The following is a 16,292-nucleotide window of genomic DNA, read 5'->3' as shown; positions in this document are numbered from 1 at the left end:
CCTCAGCCTGGACCATTCTCCCTGGACAACACACACACACACACACACACACAAATGCACACACACACACACACATATACATATACATATATTTATAAATCTCAAGCCGATGAAGGCAGAGAGCAGGCTCCTGATAGAGGAATGTGTTATGATGACCTGTTCTGCACGGTGCTGAGTTAATGATTATAGCAGACCATGCCTGTGGTTAGCCCTTAGTCAGGAGGAGGAGCCAGGGCTAACACACACACACACACACACACACACACACACACACACACACAGCTTTCTTTAGGACATTTTGCACTTTATGAAGCATAGATAGAGATAACATGGGTGGTGCTGTAAACATGTTTTGGCTAATCTTGAATGTTGATAATCAGTGATCGAATGCTAAGTTTTATTATGTCTTGGCTGTTGGCTTTTTGGCTGTTGGGAGTTTGTGTATCTCTATGTGTGTGTTTATGTCTATGTTGGTGTCCTTGCGTTTGTACATGTCTGTGTGTGTTAGTGTTTGTGTATCTATGTGTGTGTTTGTGTCTGTATAAAGTCTGTCTGTATATGTCTAAGTATGCTGGTGTGTGTGCTTTGTGTTTGTATGTCTATGTGTGTGTTAGTGTTTGTCTATGTGCATGTTTGTGTCTGTATATCTCTGTGTGTGTTAGTATGTTAGTGCGTTTGTGAAGGTATTTGTGTGTGTGTTAGCGTGTTTGTGTCTGTATATCTCTGTGTGTGTGTGTTGGTATGTTTGGCCTTCCTTGTCTGTCTCCGGGGCCTGGCTTGGCTCCCCTGCTGTCCGTCCCTGTAGACGCTAAGAGGAAGTCTGGCCTGCCGGGTGTCCTTGGGAGCTCCTGACAGCCCTGACAGCACTCAGCCATAAACTCCAGCCTGGACATCGTCTTTGGGAGGATCCCACACACTCTCTCTGTCTTTCTCACTCCCTATCTTCCTCTTTCTCTCACTCACTTTCACTCTCTCTCTCTCTCACTCACTTTCACTCTCTCTCTCTCTCTCAAATTCAAATTCAAATTCAAATGTGCTTTATTGGCATGACTCAGAAAGTAGTGTTGCCAAAGCAGTAACATGACAATACAAACAGATAATATTTGTTTTAAGGGGGGTCATAGAAAGGAAACTTATAATACTAAACTAACTCTCTCTCTCTCTCTCTCTTTCTCTCCCTCTCTCACTCACTTTCACTCTCTCTCTCTCACTCACTTTCACTCTCTCACTCACTCTCTCTCTCTCTTTCTCTCCCTCTCTCACTCACTTTCACTCTCTCTCTCTCTCTCTCTCTCTCTCTCTCTCTTACTCTCTCTCTCTCTCTCACTCTCTTTTCCCATGACTATTCAGCTGTCGCACGTTCAGGCAGGCTCCTCAGCACCAACTCAGAACACATCACTGAGAACACTGCACCTAAAAGAGATGGGTAGCGCACACACTTGGTCTGCTGAAGTGCAGGCCAGTGGGTAGATAAACGCCAACTTAATTAGTATTGCATGACCATACTATAAAGGTTTTGCAATAGCCTGAAATTAAGAATGTTACATCACCCCATTTGATTAGTACGGAATGTTGTTTTAATCAGGTTTTTAATAAAAGCCATATTTGTTTGAGAATTTCCATGTTTTCTGAGAAGTTCCATGTTCTGTCATCAAGGCCTGTTCTGTTACTTTTACTCCAGATATTTAAGGCTCTTTCAGTCCCTGGTGTCCACAGGGACACAGGAAGTGGTATGCTCATCAGTGCACATTTGCACGCGTCGGAGAACGGCGCCATTGACTTGCGGTCTCAATTGTTGGGAGGCACACGACACCCCCCGCATGCGGCGTTGATGACGCAATTCTCGTCACACGCAGGACTATTATACCAGGCCTATTAGGCTGGACACAGAGGCTAATGACCTAACCCTCTTAGCGGTGATGAGGCGCTCTGAGGCTCGAGCCCGAGCGGGTTGTGTTGCTTGGGCAGGTTTAATGGGCTCGGTGGCCTCAGATGGAGTCTGTGTAATGGGCTAACTCAGTAAGACCGTGGAAGTTAATGGGCCTCTTTGGAGATGTGTAGGCTGCTTGTAGAGTTTGTGCTCAAGCTCTTGTTTGTGTGTGGATGGAGGAGGGACGGAGACTCGGGCGGCGGCTTCATATGTGGGAACTGCTGTCAGATGACACTGTTGTGGATGGATGGATGGATGGATGGATGGATGGATGGATGGATGGATGGGTGGATGGATGGATGGATGGATGGATGGGTAAGAGGGTGGGAGAGACATGTACACTAGTGATGAGTACTGGCCATATCCCATTTCTCCTACTTGTAGACTCACAAACGCATACACACTCTGTCTGCTTTTTCCCTCCCCGGGGGAAGGGTTATTGGGGGGGGGGGGGTATATGAAGGATATTGATGTGCTATAAGTGACTTGGCAAAATGGTCACAAAGCAAGTGAGGAATTTGAGAATATGGTGTACTGTACTCACTCAAAGGTGTGGGTGTGTGTGTATTTGGGGGTGTGTGTGTGTGTGTGTGTGTGTACGTAATTCTACTAATCTAATGGCCAATCACACACTCACACACCGGATGTGCTGTAAAGTGACTTGGCTGAGTGACGTGAGGGATTTGAGAATAATGATAGACCCACACACAAACACACACACACACACACACACACCCAGATAAACCCAAATCGGCAGTATCGACTAGCGGGTGTTCCAGGAAAAGTGAGTGCGTGCTGCAGAGCTTGTTGCTCCCAGGTGAGTTGCATGCAGCACAGTGCAGCAGCAGCACTGAGCCCTGCAGTGTATCACACATGAGTCAGAGAGAGAGAGAGAGAGAGAGAGATATCAAAGTAATGAGAGAGTGAGGCAGAGAGGAGGGGTGAAGTGATGGAAACTAATGAGTATCAATGGCAGCGCACTGACTGACCCAGCAGGTTGTGGGTTCACTAAGAGTAGCTCTATGTTCAGCCCACAGCCAGAGGGGCCTGTGTGTCAGTCTGTTACAGGTTGGACAGTGGACACATCTTTCTCTTTCTCCTGTTCCTGTAGATTTTACAGTCTATTTGGTGTCACCCAGTCAGTCTGTCTCCCACACTCCCTCCCTCCCTCCCTCTCTCTCTCTCTCTCTCTCTCTCTCTCTTTCTCCCACACACACACACACACACACACACACACACACACACACACACACACACACACACAGTCACACACCCACATTCATTTTCCTCTAAATGAGAGTCAGTCCCTGGAGACCTCTGATGCGTTATGTGGGGGGTGGGTGTACCGCACGCCTGCCGTTGTCGTGCCAACGTTCCGGCTCGGCGTGTTCCAGCCTGGGCCTGCTGTGCCACCTGGGCAGCTCCAGACGTCGGCACCGGTTCCGATGTGCCCACTGTTCCATTAAGCTGACTATCCCGCTGGGCCCTGATGTCTGTAGCGATGGTGACTGGGTCGGGTCGACTTTGTTCTAACTGCGTCTACTCTCCTTCTGTGTGTGTGTGTGTGTCTTCCTTCCCCCTCCCCTTGTGTCTGCTGCAGAGTGCCCACTTGGCACTGATGGACGCGCTGATGGCGGTGGGTGCCATGGAGACGGTGAGCACTGCACGGACGAGAGGAGCGGAGCTGCTGGAGGCAGGAGGAGGAGGAGGAGGAGGAAGCAGCGTCTGGGAGGAGCCCCTACTCCAGTGGGTCAACAGGGTAGGTCCAGCAGCTGGGAGCGGCACACTGCGTGTGTGTGTGTGTGTAGATTTCATTAGGGCTAGGATGGGCTAGTGTTTGTCAAAGCAGAGGAGGGGATCAATGCTTTATTACAATAGACCTGCAGGCTCATTTTTTCTCATGTTTACGTGCTGTGTGTGTGTGTGTGTGTGTGTGTGTGTGTGTGTGTGTGTGTGTGTGTGTCTTGCTTGCTTGCTTCCAGTTGAATCAGAAGCTGAAGGAACACACAGAGGGAGTGCAGAGTTCAGACACCAGCTCAGACCCACAGCCCGTCCAGCCCTCTGTAAGCACACACACACACACACACACACACACACACACATATACATATATATATATATATATATAATTCTTACAATACAATTCTTAAATGTGCAAGCTAATCCATAAATGCCAATCAGCTGCTTGCCTATATGCGTGCGTACACACACACACACACACACACACACACATATACATATATATATATATATATATATATATATAATTCTTACAATACAATTCTTAAATGTGCAAGCTAATCCATAAATGCCAATCAGCTGCTTGCCTATATGCGTGCGTACACACACACACACACACACACACACACACACACACACACACACACACACACACACGCGCTATTCCTGCAAGTCAGTATCTCTCTTTTCCTCTCACATTCCCTCTGCAATCTTTTCTCCGCCACCATGGCCTTTAATGTCTGTCCCCTCCTCTCTCCCTGTCTCTTCCCTACTTCCTGTCTCTTCTCCCTCTCTTTCCTCTCTTTCGCCTCTTTCCTTCGCTCCTCTCTAACAGTGTCCCACCCGCTGGTACTGGAAACTTGTTCCTGTAAGTGTCTCTCTCGTGCTTTCCGCCCTCTCGTCCTCTTTTCTCCCTCATAATTCCTCCTCCTCCATTTCCTGTCCCATTCTAAGGCCCCCTCTTGTCCTCTATCGCCCCCTGCTGGTGCTGAGTGCCACTGCTGCTGTGGCTTGCTGGGATTGCTTAGAGCTGTGTGCCTCCCCCCCACACTCATCCACCCCCTACTCTGCTGAAGCTCTGGCATGGGCCTGCGTTGGGTGTGTTCCTCTGCCTGAGTGGGAGAGCCCCCCCTCTGTCAGGTCAGAAATCTTATACGGTCCAGTGGGGGCGGTCGAGTGGTCGGCTCAGAGGAAGAGCTGTGGACATGAGTGAGTATGTGAAGCGTTACAATTCTAAGCGCACAGCTTGGCTTGAACCAAACCCCAGGGTTGTTCTTCCTCACCCCCACCTCTTCACTCCAACTCCTATTTTTGTTTTTTTTCTGTGGAACACTGTGGACTGTTGGACTGATTCGGGAAACGGAGACTATCCCAGTGAGACAGGTGAAAAATGGAGTTGGTTTATTTGCCAGCAACAAACAAAGCAACAGACATTTTCTTTAGTTTGGGTTTTGGACTGGATCTGTTCAGTTCAGCGTACTCACAGATGGTTTAGCCAAGCGCGTTGATCCACTGCTATCATTTTATGAGGACAAAGGCAGGGATCTCAGAAAGCCAGCAACATCAGAAGTCCTCACCTTTTAAGTGGATTGTAATGATTGTGTGTGTGTGTGTGTGTGTGTGTTTGTGTGTGTTGTGCGTGTGTATCAGGTGAGGGGCGTTCACACAACTGCCTCTGTTCAGCGCTCTGACCTGTCTGAAGTCTCGCCCTGCTCTCTCCTGGGACCTGGCTGTCCTAGTTTCCCTACCCACAATGCTCTTGCTGTTACTGCCTCCACCCTATCACACACACACTCTCTCTCTCTCCCATTACCTACACTACTTTCTCAGAAAGTATTGTCGCCTGTGCGTCTCTGTGTGACTGCCTTGTTCATGAAGTCTTTCATTCCTTCCTCGCCCTCTAAAGGGTTCCGCCTCACTAGTCACTCGACCCGCGTGGTTTGCATGTGCATCACATGTAAATATTTGTTTTTATTGGTCACGTGCAGCCTGCAATACCAGTTCAACCAGTCTTGGCTCCAAACATTCTGTCTGGCTTGTTTTATACCTCATCGATGGATTAAGTAGTAATTCATTTGCCTGAATGGGGGTGTGCGGGGTGGGGGTCGGGATGGGCTTGATCCTTTTGTTAGGGTCTGATCTGCGGATTGTAACACGTGCACTAACCCCCCCACCCCCCCACCCCCCTCCTTCCATTCTCCAGACACGGTACAGGAAGGATAGACAGAAGAAGCCCTGCTTCCCGCTGGTGAATGAGGTGAAGGACTTGAGCAGCGGCTGTGCCATCGGCGCGGTTATCCACTACTACTGCCCGGACCTGCCTCTGGAGGGTAAAGGCTCTTATCTCCCCCCAGCCAGCCTGCCAGCCAGACCCCCAACCCCCATCACATCTACCCCACCCTCTCCTCTGCCCCTGCCCCTGCTGCCGTACCCACCCTTATCTACCTGCCCCTCCCCCCATTGCTGCTCTGATCCTACACTGTCTAACTGCCTTCTCTATTATTAATGCTGACCCGACCACTGGGAAAGCACTTGCATTCCTCGACATACTCACCCTCTCTCTCTCTCTCTCTCTCTCTCTCTCTCTCTCTCTCTCTCTCTCTCTCTCTCTCTCTCTCTCTCCCTCTCTCTTCCTCTCTCTTCCTATGCTCTCTCTCTTTCTCTTTCCCTGTCTGTCTTTCTGTGTGTGTGACCTGCTTTCAGAGGTGTGTCTGAAGGAGTCCATGTCGGTGGCTGACAGCCTCTACAACCTGCAGCTGATCCGTGAGTTTTGTGAGCGCTGTCTGCGCAGCTGCTGCCACCTGGGGCTGGAGGACCTGCTCTATGCCCCACCCCAGCTACAGGTACGTACACGCACACGCACACGCACACGCACACGCACATACACACACAAACACACACACACGCGTATTCATACATACACACACACACACACACACACACACACACACACACACACATTCATACACACATACACACACTCATACATACATACAACAGACCTGCAGGCTTATTTTTTCAACATGTGTTTACATTGTTGTGTGTTGAATGCCATCAATAATAGGCAAGTTCAAAATGGCTGCTGTTGTTGTTTGTTTTTATATGATATTTCTACAATCTAAAGTATTTCTTGCCTGGATTTCTTTGTGATCTGGTTGGCATGTCCTCCTCTGTGCCATCAGAAATGTCACACATCACTGTGCCATCTTTGCTACTGTGGAACACCAGTGCATGTGTATTGTTGCCTCTGCTTTGCAGGTGAACATCTCGAGCTTTCTGGCAGAGCTCTTATGGTGGTTTGAGATCCAGAAACCAGAGTTTGTTCAGCCCCTGCAGGCAATGGAGTCGGCCGGTAAGTGTGTAGGCCAAGACATTTGATATGTGCCGCAATTGTATGATGTCATGTCAGGCAGTAAATCCTTATTATTAAAGACTCGTGTTTCGCAGATGGTCCAGGGAAAACTGATGGTGGGACATCCAGTGGGAACAGGTACGCATCAGTCTAATCGGAAACACTTGTTTCTCTGAAAGAATCCTGACTGGGATTATTACGTGTCTGTAGATACATTTCCATATTTGCCTATTGGATATGGTTGTGGTGGCAGGCTGTTTCAGATGATGTCATCTCTACTCTCTCAGCTCTCCCTCCCTGTTCAAGAAGCCCTTTCTGCCCATCTCCTCCCCCGTGTCACCGGTGCCAGGTGAGCCAAACGTCATGCCGCCACCCCATCAGCAGACTCCCTGCCCCCTCCCTGTCTGTGTCTGTCTATTGTGTTGGTGTAGACCTGAGCCAGTTGTGTGTGGCTCTATTATCCAGTTTAGGGATCTGTGAATCATTTGTTGTCGTTTGATTTTTTTATTTTTTTTGGTTTGCTTGCTTTGACACATCTTGTTGTTTGTTGAATCCTTTTGGTGTATTTACATTTCTGTGTGTGTCTCTGTCTCTGTCTGTCTGTGTGTGTCTGTATGTCTGTTGGTGCATGGCTGTTTGCATCTGTCTTTGTGTGTGTGTGTGTGTGTGTGTGTGTGTGTGTGTGTCTCTCATCAGGCTCTCTTACTCAGTCTACCTCAATGTCTCATGTAGAAGCTGTTGGAAGATCGTGGACAAAGAAACCAATCAGGTAAGAACAGCCTCTGGCTCATCATAATGGTCACTTTGTACAAGAGCCACTGTGTGTTTACGATGCTTCACTGAATTTCATTAATTATTAGCATTTGTTCCTTTATTCTGAATTGTAAAGTTTAATTTATTAATAAATGGAACTTTCTCTTTTCCTGTCTCTTTTCTCTGTGCCTCCCTGCCTCCTCTTGTCTCTTTCCCTCCACCTCTTTTTTTTGTTTTCCCCTCCTTCCTCTTCTCTTTCTTGTTCTCCTCTTTCTTGTCCTCTCTTTTCCCCTCTCCCTCTTTTTCTTGTCCTCTTCCCCCCCTCTCTCTCACCCTTTCTTTCTTGTTCTCTCTTTCTCTCCCCCTCTCTCTTTCTTGTCCTCTCTCTCTTGTTCTCTCTTTCCCTCCCCCTCTTTTTCTTGTCCTCTCCAGCCGTCCCCTGTCCGCTGTGTCCTTCAGCATCCCCTTCGGTCTGGACAGCGACGTGGACGTCGTCATGGGCAAGTCGGTGGGCAGCGCCATCACCCGCTCGGTCAGCTCCGACAACCTGAACCCGGCCAATCAGGGCCTGACGCGGGCGCCCTACACCCCGCCCGAGGACCTCACATGCCACATGCTGGGCAAGTCGCCCGGCGCCAACGGCTCGCACCGGGCCTCCTGGGCCTCGCCCACGCCCGCCGTGCCCCTGCTGGCCGAGGAGAACGGGCTGGACGAGCTGGACGCAGAGGGGGAAGCCGAGGCGGGCGAGCTGCCCACCATCGAGGAGGCACTGCAGATCATCCACAACCAGGGCAAGATGGAGCCGCGGCTGCACCCAGATGGCGCGCCCGACGGCTTCTACCTGCACTCGCCGGACGAGCCGACCAACGCGCGTCACAACGGGAGCCCTGCTGCACTGAGCTGCTCTGCCCCCTCGCGCTCGGGCGCGCTCCACCGGCCCCCGAGAGAGCCCACGCAGACCGCCGCGGCGGCGTCTTTGTCTCGTACCCGCCACACGTCGGAGGGCTCGCGCGACGATGACTCTGTGCTGCGCGACGGCAGCGTGGACTCGGACGCCTCGGAGGACCTGCCCAGGACTGCCCACTCCACGCCGGCCACGCCGCTCTCCAAGCCCCGGCCCGGAAGCAGCGGCAGCGGGGGTGACCAGACGCCCGACAGCGGCGTCCGCATGACCAGCTTCGCCGAAAGGAAGAAGAAGCTGCTGACCCCCACACCTCAGGAGCCTGACGCTGACCGCTCCACTGCCGCCACCCCGACCCCGACGCCCACGTCCACCTCTAACATGACCACGTGGGCGGCCAAGAAGACGGAGGAGAGCCCCGTGAAGAACCCAGCGCTGACCACCGAGATGTCGGAGCTGGGCGCCCGTCTGGAGGAGAAGCGCAAGGCCATCGAGGCGCAGAAGAAGCGCATCGAGGCCATCTTCGCCAAGCACCGGCAGCAGCTGGGCAAGAGCGCCTTCCTGCAGCTGAAGAAGGAGGGCGAAGGGGAGGACGGCACCAAGGGGGAGGTCAGCGCATCCTCCACAGAGGAGGACCTGAGCCGCCTGTCGTCCCGCGCTGAGCCCCCACAGCGGCCCCTGGTGGAGCAGGACGGTAATGCAAAAGCGCCGCCGGCCGCTAAGGACAGGGAGGCCGGGGAGAAGGGCGCGGCGCCGCTCGGCGACTACAACAACGCCGTGACCAAGCTGAACGCGGCGCTCACCTCGCTGCAGAGCGACATGCAGCGGCTGGCGCAGCAGCAGAACCAGCTGATGCACAAGAAGCAGACGCCCGCGGGCGGCGCCCAGGCCTGGGTCATCCCCCCGAGTCCCAGGTCCTCCCCCGGCCAGTCCACTCCACCGCGCGTGTCTCGCGAGGCCACCCGCGAGCTCCCCTCGGCCTCGTCCTCCCCCTCACCGTCGCGGAGGCTGACCCTCCACGCCACCCCGCCCAAGTCCCCAGCAGCCCACCGCCGGGCACAGTCTGCACCGCCCAAGAGCCCCAAGCACCACCAACAGCAGCACCACCACACGTCGCGGCCAGCTGACCTCAAGGTCCCGGTCTCCACCCGCGTCATCGTGGCTCCCCAGAGCGTGGACAACATCCCGCACCTGCGCCGCGTCTCGCCGTGGCAGTGCCGTGACCAGAGCTCCTTGTCTTTCAACATCGGTCAGCCGGCCTCTGCCGCTCTCCCGCCCGCTGACGCCACGTCCACCCCTTCCCGTGGGCCCACACCTACTCCCTCCGTGCTTCACATACGCACGCCCTATGCCCTGGACGATGACGATGCGGCCTCGGACGTCGGCTCGGCAGTGGGGGACCACGGCGGTGTCTTCAGCCTGGAGCTGGACGGTGCCTCCACGCCGGGTGCCGCCGGACGGAGGGATCACGCGCCGCTGACGGGAGGCAGCAGCTCTGGCGCACCATCCGAGTGCTCGTTCGAGAGCGACGTGCCCGCTGCCGCCTTCAATGGCAAGCGCAGCAGCCTGATCGAGATCTCACTGTCGGCACTGGAGGGGCCAGAGGACGAGGCTGACCAGGCCAATGACCCCTTCTCCGACTCCATGAGCGACCAGACCGAGCCCGAGGTCAAGCCCGGGGTCGGCTTCTTCTTCAAGGTCAGTGGACTGAAAGCAGTTTTTAGTGTTTGTTTAGTGTGTGTTTGTGTGTCTTTGTGCCTGTGTGTGTTTGTCTGTGTTGTAATGCGGTTGTGTGTAACCGTGTGTATTGTTCCCCCGCAGCAGGACGAGGCCCGGCCGGAGGATGAGATGGCCCAGCGGCGCGCCGCACTGTTGGAGAAACAGCAGAAGAGAGCCGAGGAGATAAAGAAACGCAGACTGGAGCAGGAGAGAGAGAGGGAGGCCAGGTGAGAGACACACACACACACACACACACACACACTGCAGGACTTTAGACACTATCATAATATTTGTACAGTCTACTCTGATGCTCAGCTAGAGGATATGATGTTAATGGCATTGATGAAATCTGTTTTTATGGATACGTTCCCCTTTGAGGTCTCTATTGTAGTGTTGTCTTTAGAAGTTTATTAAAAAAGCATTTTTATTCAAGGCTCTCAAGAGTTGTGCATCTGCTAACACAGGATGTATCTATAAAACCTTTGCTGAGAACTTATGACTTTTGTAGTCTGATCATTAGCTACACAGCAGGGTGTCAGACTGTCACCATATGTTGCTCTTAGTGAGCCCCAGATAGCTACGCTTTCTCATCACAGCTAATTTTTGTTGTCATCTTCTAGCCGGTCGGCATCAGGAGACGAGCTCCGACCGCAGACGCCAAGCACCCCTCCTCCTCCACGCAGCCCTTCGGCCGAGCGCACACGGCAGCGGCGCGACGTCTTCACGAGGGAGGAGTACGAGCGGCGGCATCAGCTGAAGATCATGGAGGACCTGGGCAAGGTGCTGCGGCAGAAGCCCACCACCGTGCGCGGCGTCAAGAAGCAGCGGCCCAAGACCGTGTTCCACGACGACTCGGCCCTCTCCCGCAGCCCCGCCAAAGGCCTTCTGGGTACGTTGCTATGCTATGCTATGCTAGGCTAGGCTAGGCTAGGCTAGGCTAGGCTATTCTATGCTATGCTATGCTATGCTATGCTATGTTAGGCTATGCTATGTTATGCTCTGTCTCTCCTGTTCTGCCACAGTTTCTGTAGAGTTATGTTTTCAGTAATCATGTTAAATGTATTATACCTCTTTTCTTCTACCTGTAGGCTCCAGGTTGAACAAAGTCTACTCTCATTCCACTATGAACCTGTCCTCTATGGCTAATGACAGTGGGACTCTGACAATCAGGAAGTCTCCCAGGTGGGTGTAACAGCATCCAGCGCAGTTGAGCGAATATCGGATAGCTACATTTGTCAACCCTTGTTAAACCGATCTTTTGGCTTTCTTCTTTTTCTTTTCCTCAGTCGTTCCCACTCGCCGTCAAGGCTGATGTCACCAGGTCGACTGTCGACCCATAATGGAGATCGGGACTGGGAGAACGCCTCCACCATTTCATCCCCTGCCTCCATTCCAGAGTATACAGGTGCTTTCTCCTTTGCACAGTGCTTATTTCTCCTTTGCAGTGCTTATTCATGTTTTTTTTTTTAAAGGAACTGTCGTCCGATAGTAACAGAAGTTAAAAGCTGACCTACGAACCATGATAAATGTGTGTCATTGAAATTAGAGATATACTGTATATGGTATATCTCTAATTTGTGAAATGAAAGTCTCACACACACACTTAATCAGTCTTTAGGAAATAGATGCTCACTGTCAAAATGTCATAAAAAAAGCTTTATTTACAGATGGATTGATAAAAGTGAAACTAGCCTTTATTGTAAATCAGTAAACTTTGTTATGTTGCATGCCAGGCCCCAAACTGTACAAGGAGCCCAGTTTCAAGTCCAACAAGTTCATCATCCACAACGCCATCTCCCGCTGTTGCCTGGCAGGCAAGGTCAACGAACCCCAGAAAAACAAGATAGTGGAGGTGAGAAACCGGCCAGTCTGTGACCTCTTTGATTTGGTCTTTACACTCAAACACACATTCCCTGGTACTGTCCTTCCCCTAGCCCTTATAGCCGACCTTACACCTTCCCCTGCCACTCTCTTGTGCATTTAAAAAGAAAATTTGACCCCTCCTAATTCATCTGTCCAGAGAGAGTGCATAGGATCCCACCATTAAAATCTTAATTCTGTCCATGTCCCACGTCGTCCATCTTGGCTCAACCAGTTTCTTTTCTCCACTTCTTCACTCTCCCTTTTCTCCCAAACAAACACATCTACAATGGCCTCTTTTTTCACTTGGTCCGTCTCTGTTTTTATTGTATTATTTTTTTATACTTTATTTTAGTTAATTTCATTCATTCTTAAGGCCATTTATACATTCTTTTCAAGTGTTTTTTTCTCCTTATGCACACCTGTGTCTATCTGTAGATTTACGGTAAATAACTAAATATATATATCCATCTTTGTTTGTAACCTCCTCACATACCTACCCTGTCCCTCCTCCTCACAGGAAATGGAGAAGTGCAGCGCCAACCACTTCCTGATTCTGTTTCGGGACAACAGCTGCCAGTTCCGGGCGGTCTACACCATGAACCCGGAGACGGAAGAGATGGTGCGGCTGACGGGCATCGGCCCGCGCGTGGTCAGCCCCGCCATGGTGGAATCCATTTTCAAGTACAGCTCCGACCGCAAGCAGTTCACCGCCATCCCGTCCAAGACCATGTCCATGAGCGTGGACGCCTTCACCATCCCCAGCCATCTGTGGCAGAGCAAGCGCCCAGGAACCCCCAAGAAGCCCAGCACCCCCAAGTAAAGATGTCCCTCACCACCTGGGCTCCCCTCTATTCAGCCCCCCTAGCACCACGCCAACACCACCCCAAAACCCCAACCCCCCCAACTCCCCATCCTCTGCTCCTGACATTCTCCAAAAGGTGGATCTCTCTATCTCTATCTCTCTCACTCTCTCTATCAGTGAGGAAGAGGAGGGTGTGCTCGTGCTGGTGAAGGGGTGGGAAGAGGGCGGTGGTCACCTGAAGTCCTAGACAACTCGAAGAAAAAACTGTGTCATCCCTGGCCTTTTTGAACATGGGCTACAGCACCCCCTGCTGCTGTGCTCAGGGCATTGCAGGCCAGGCTCACTGAGGGGCAGAAATGCAGGCCTCACACACATGGGGCCACACCCATGTAGGAACACCCAAAAATGAAGGCGATGAAGTGATTGTGCAGACGACAAAACAAATGTCAAGATGTCAAATTGTTGAATGAAAAAAAGAAGTAACCATGTCCAAATACATCCTGGGATGGACTGGGCTGGACATGTCTCTCTTGACTTAGTGTAAGGGCTTTGACAGGCCCTAGTTGCCATGTCTCCTCCTGTCTTAATCTCCACACCCTCCCTCAGCACAGGACGCTTTGAGTGGCACCAGGCTGCGGTCCACTGCCACGATCCGGACAAGCTGAGGAGACCTCTCATCTGTCACTTCATCTCTTAACTCTTCCTCTTCTCTCTTTTCCCACTGATGCTGTTTTACTGTTTCCCTCTCTGTGTCTTTGTCTCTCTTGCTGCTTCTTGTTCCCCCATTTTAAGCCTGTGGAAGAAGTCAGCTGGGAAGGAGTGCTGGTATCCACCACCACCACCACCACCACCACCTCCACCACATTGAAATGACCCATGGCACTGCTCTCTACTGAATGTACTGTGGGGCTTCCCAGCCTCCCACCCTCACACTATCGCTAATCAACGGGCTTCTTCTGCGATGTTGACTCCTCACTGGCCAGTCAGGATGTGGGGAGATACCACAGACAGCTCTTCCAACGGGGGCGATTTCCAGGTACTTTAGCCATGCTGCCATGCCTACATATCAGGATAACATGAAGGACCCAGACAACCCCCCCCCCCCCCTTCTCTTGCTGCAGTCACCCAGTCCTCCGTGCAGATCCGACATTGTGTACAATGAAGACATCTGTGTGTGTGTGTGTGTGCGCGTGTGTGCGTGTTTGTGTGTGTGTGCGTGTTTGTGTGTGATGTTTTTCTCTCTTTTTATCTTTCCCTCTTTATACAAGCTGCACTTTTGACATGTTTGTGTGACACATGTCAATCATCCAAGCCTTGCTGGGCCTGAGGAGAGCATATCTGCAGACTAAAAAGTCAGGTTCGGAATCATCTTCATGTATTTACACGCCCTCCGTGATCTTCAGAGTTTGTTTTTCATCAGAAGAGAGAAACTACCCCAGGATCTCTGTCCTAATCATAGTCAACACTACTGGAAAATTAGACCAAGCTTTGTACTCTGGCATTGACTTGACAAAGTGACGTTGGTGGACTTAAGACAAAACAACAACAAAATCAGAAGCAGATCGACAATGATTTCATATTTACTCATCTGAATCCTGTTTATTGATGATTCTTTTTGATTTTGACAATGATTTGTATAAAGTGAGGAGACTTTGTAAAGCTATCAAGCTAGCCTGCTGTTTCAGTTCAAAAGGATGTGTGAGTGTGTGGGTGTGCATGGGTGTGGGTGAGTGAGTGTTTGAGGAAAAGGAGTGAGCGTGTGCAAGAGAGAGAGAGAGAGAGAGTGAGAGTGAGAAAGAGAAGGAGACCGAGCGATAGAGAAAGAGAGAAACCAAGTGAAGGAACGAATGAGTTGCTGTCGAGTCCAAAATAAAAAAAAAACTTGATGATCTTCCCTCTATGTAGGGTGAAATAAACCCTGTGCTGAGCGAACAAGCCGTGTCCTCCATTTTGGGAATCAAATCTGCTCTGTCACATACACTTTTCTCAAAGGTACATTAACATGGAGAAACATCCATACATAAGTAGGCACAGGATTGTTAGACTGGCTCCTATCTGGAGCCTTCACTTGACCAAGTTTGCGCCATTGTTGTTTGTCTAACACTAGGCTGCTCTGTTTGTCCTCCTGGTTGTTGCCATACTCTCGGGCAGTGTGTAGAAGATTGCTTCCCATGGTATATTACGCTATAGCTGACCTGATCTGTCAGTGTTTGCCTGACAGTCAACCCTCACCTCACGAGAGTAGAGCTGATTCAGACACAATTATGTCCTGTGTGTCAGGAATGAAAAAACAAAACAAAACAAAAACACAGAATCGAACACTGCCTCCAACCACTTTGTTGTTTATAGAAGCGACACGATGAGATGTGAATATTTTTCTAAAACACTATGTGCAAAATGTCACCATTTAATGGTTTGTGATGGGTGAGTTTGTAAAGTCAGATGAATGGTGTGGAATGATTGCTCTGAGTGTGTGTGTGTGTTTGTGTGTGTGCTCTGTCACAAGTGTGAAGGTGATTTATAACTGGATTCTGTGCAATTTTCCTGTAGTTTGTCACCCTGGGTTGTATTTATTGGGTAGGGAGTAGCAAAATCTGTTTTTTTAATGTTTAGTTTCAGATATTATTTATGTTCTGGTTTAGGTGGAGATTTACATTCATTCATTTATTTGTTCATTTCACATTTATCATCTCCTGACACCGTCAGTGTCTTCACTGCCTCTTATGTTGTTGCCATGTCAGTGTCTGTAGTGATATCTATTATTTGTTCAAATTGTTCATGATTACAAAAATTATCCCAGGTGACTGGATCAAAAGAATAAATAATTTTTTAATCACCTTTATTTTTTCACTGTCATTCCCATCAATCTTCATGTGTTGCTTTTGGGTTATTTGAGTTTTTTTTTTTTTTTTTCGGTTTTAATTTAATATTCATCCCATGCATTATAGTGCTTATCCTGTTAACATTTATGAATTGAAGACCGAAACACACAAGAGCACTAGTTGTCACAGTATGCATTCCTTTCAACAGTTTATTCACAATTCTTTTCCAACAAATGCTTGCAAAAAGAATATATGCTTTGGCAAGTGAAGAGGACGTACATAATTTGGCAGTGTTTATTCCTTCCAAATGTGGATCTGTGAAGTGCTGAGGATATAGCATTGAGACAGCCACTTAGACTCAGTCTGTCTCTTCAAGGCAACAGTTTGAAGACCATCAGTATATACAGAGT

The 16,292-nt window shown here is 50.2% G+C and overlaps 1 protein-coding gene across 3 annotated transcripts in view; it reads left to right on the top strand.

The window, feature by feature from the left end:
• The window catches only part of camsap3 (calmodulin regulated spectrin-associated protein family, member 3), a 29,510-nt gene extending 13,612 nt beyond the window's left edge, over positions 1–15,898 (top strand). The window contains exons 3-17 of one of the 3 annotated variants that reach the window (XM_076266397.1): positions 3,531–3,689; positions 3,913–3,993; positions 5,874–6,000; positions 6,374–6,513; positions 6,929–7,022; positions 7,118–7,160; positions 7,310–7,371; positions 7,755–7,791; positions 8,208–10,374; positions 10,498–10,622; positions 11,016–11,284; positions 11,484–11,577; positions 11,682–11,800; positions 12,129–12,247; positions 12,776–15,898. In XM_076266397.1, the coding sequence (XP_076122512.1) occupies positions 3,531–3,689; positions 3,913–3,993; positions 5,874–6,000; positions 6,374–6,513; positions 6,929–7,022; positions 7,118–7,160; positions 7,310–7,371; positions 7,755–7,791; positions 8,208–10,374; positions 10,498–10,622; positions 11,016–11,284; positions 11,484–11,577; positions 11,682–11,800; positions 12,129–12,247; positions 12,776–13,078 (3,939 nt within the window). In that variant the 3' untranslated portion in view covers positions 13,079–15,898. Of the gene's footprint in view, positions 1–3,530; positions 3,690–3,912; positions 3,994–5,873; positions 6,001–6,373; positions 6,514–6,928; positions 7,023–7,117; positions 7,161–7,309; positions 7,372–7,718; positions 7,792–8,207; positions 10,375–10,497; positions 10,623–11,015; positions 11,285–11,483; positions 11,578–11,681; positions 11,801–12,128; positions 12,248–12,775 lie in introns of all 3 variants that reach the window. The other 2 variants (XM_076266396.1, XM_076266395.1) reach the window with 2 other exon arrangements.
• The last annotated feature ends 394 nt before the right edge of the window (positions 15,899–16,292 follow it).

The sequence above is a fragment of the Alosa pseudoharengus genome, unplaced genomic scaffold (assembly GCF_046254945.1).
Source record: "Alosa pseudoharengus isolate Yale_2024_CS ecotype anadromous, Long Island Sound unplaced genomic scaffold, YU_APseudo_1.1 YU_APseudo_1.1_scf_4, whole genome shotgun sequence".
In the NCBI taxonomy this organism is placed as follows: Eukaryota; Metazoa; Chordata; class Actinopteri; order Clupeiformes; family Clupeidae; genus Alosa; species Alosa pseudoharengus.
This window is presented reverse-complemented; position numbering and strand designations above follow the sequence as displayed.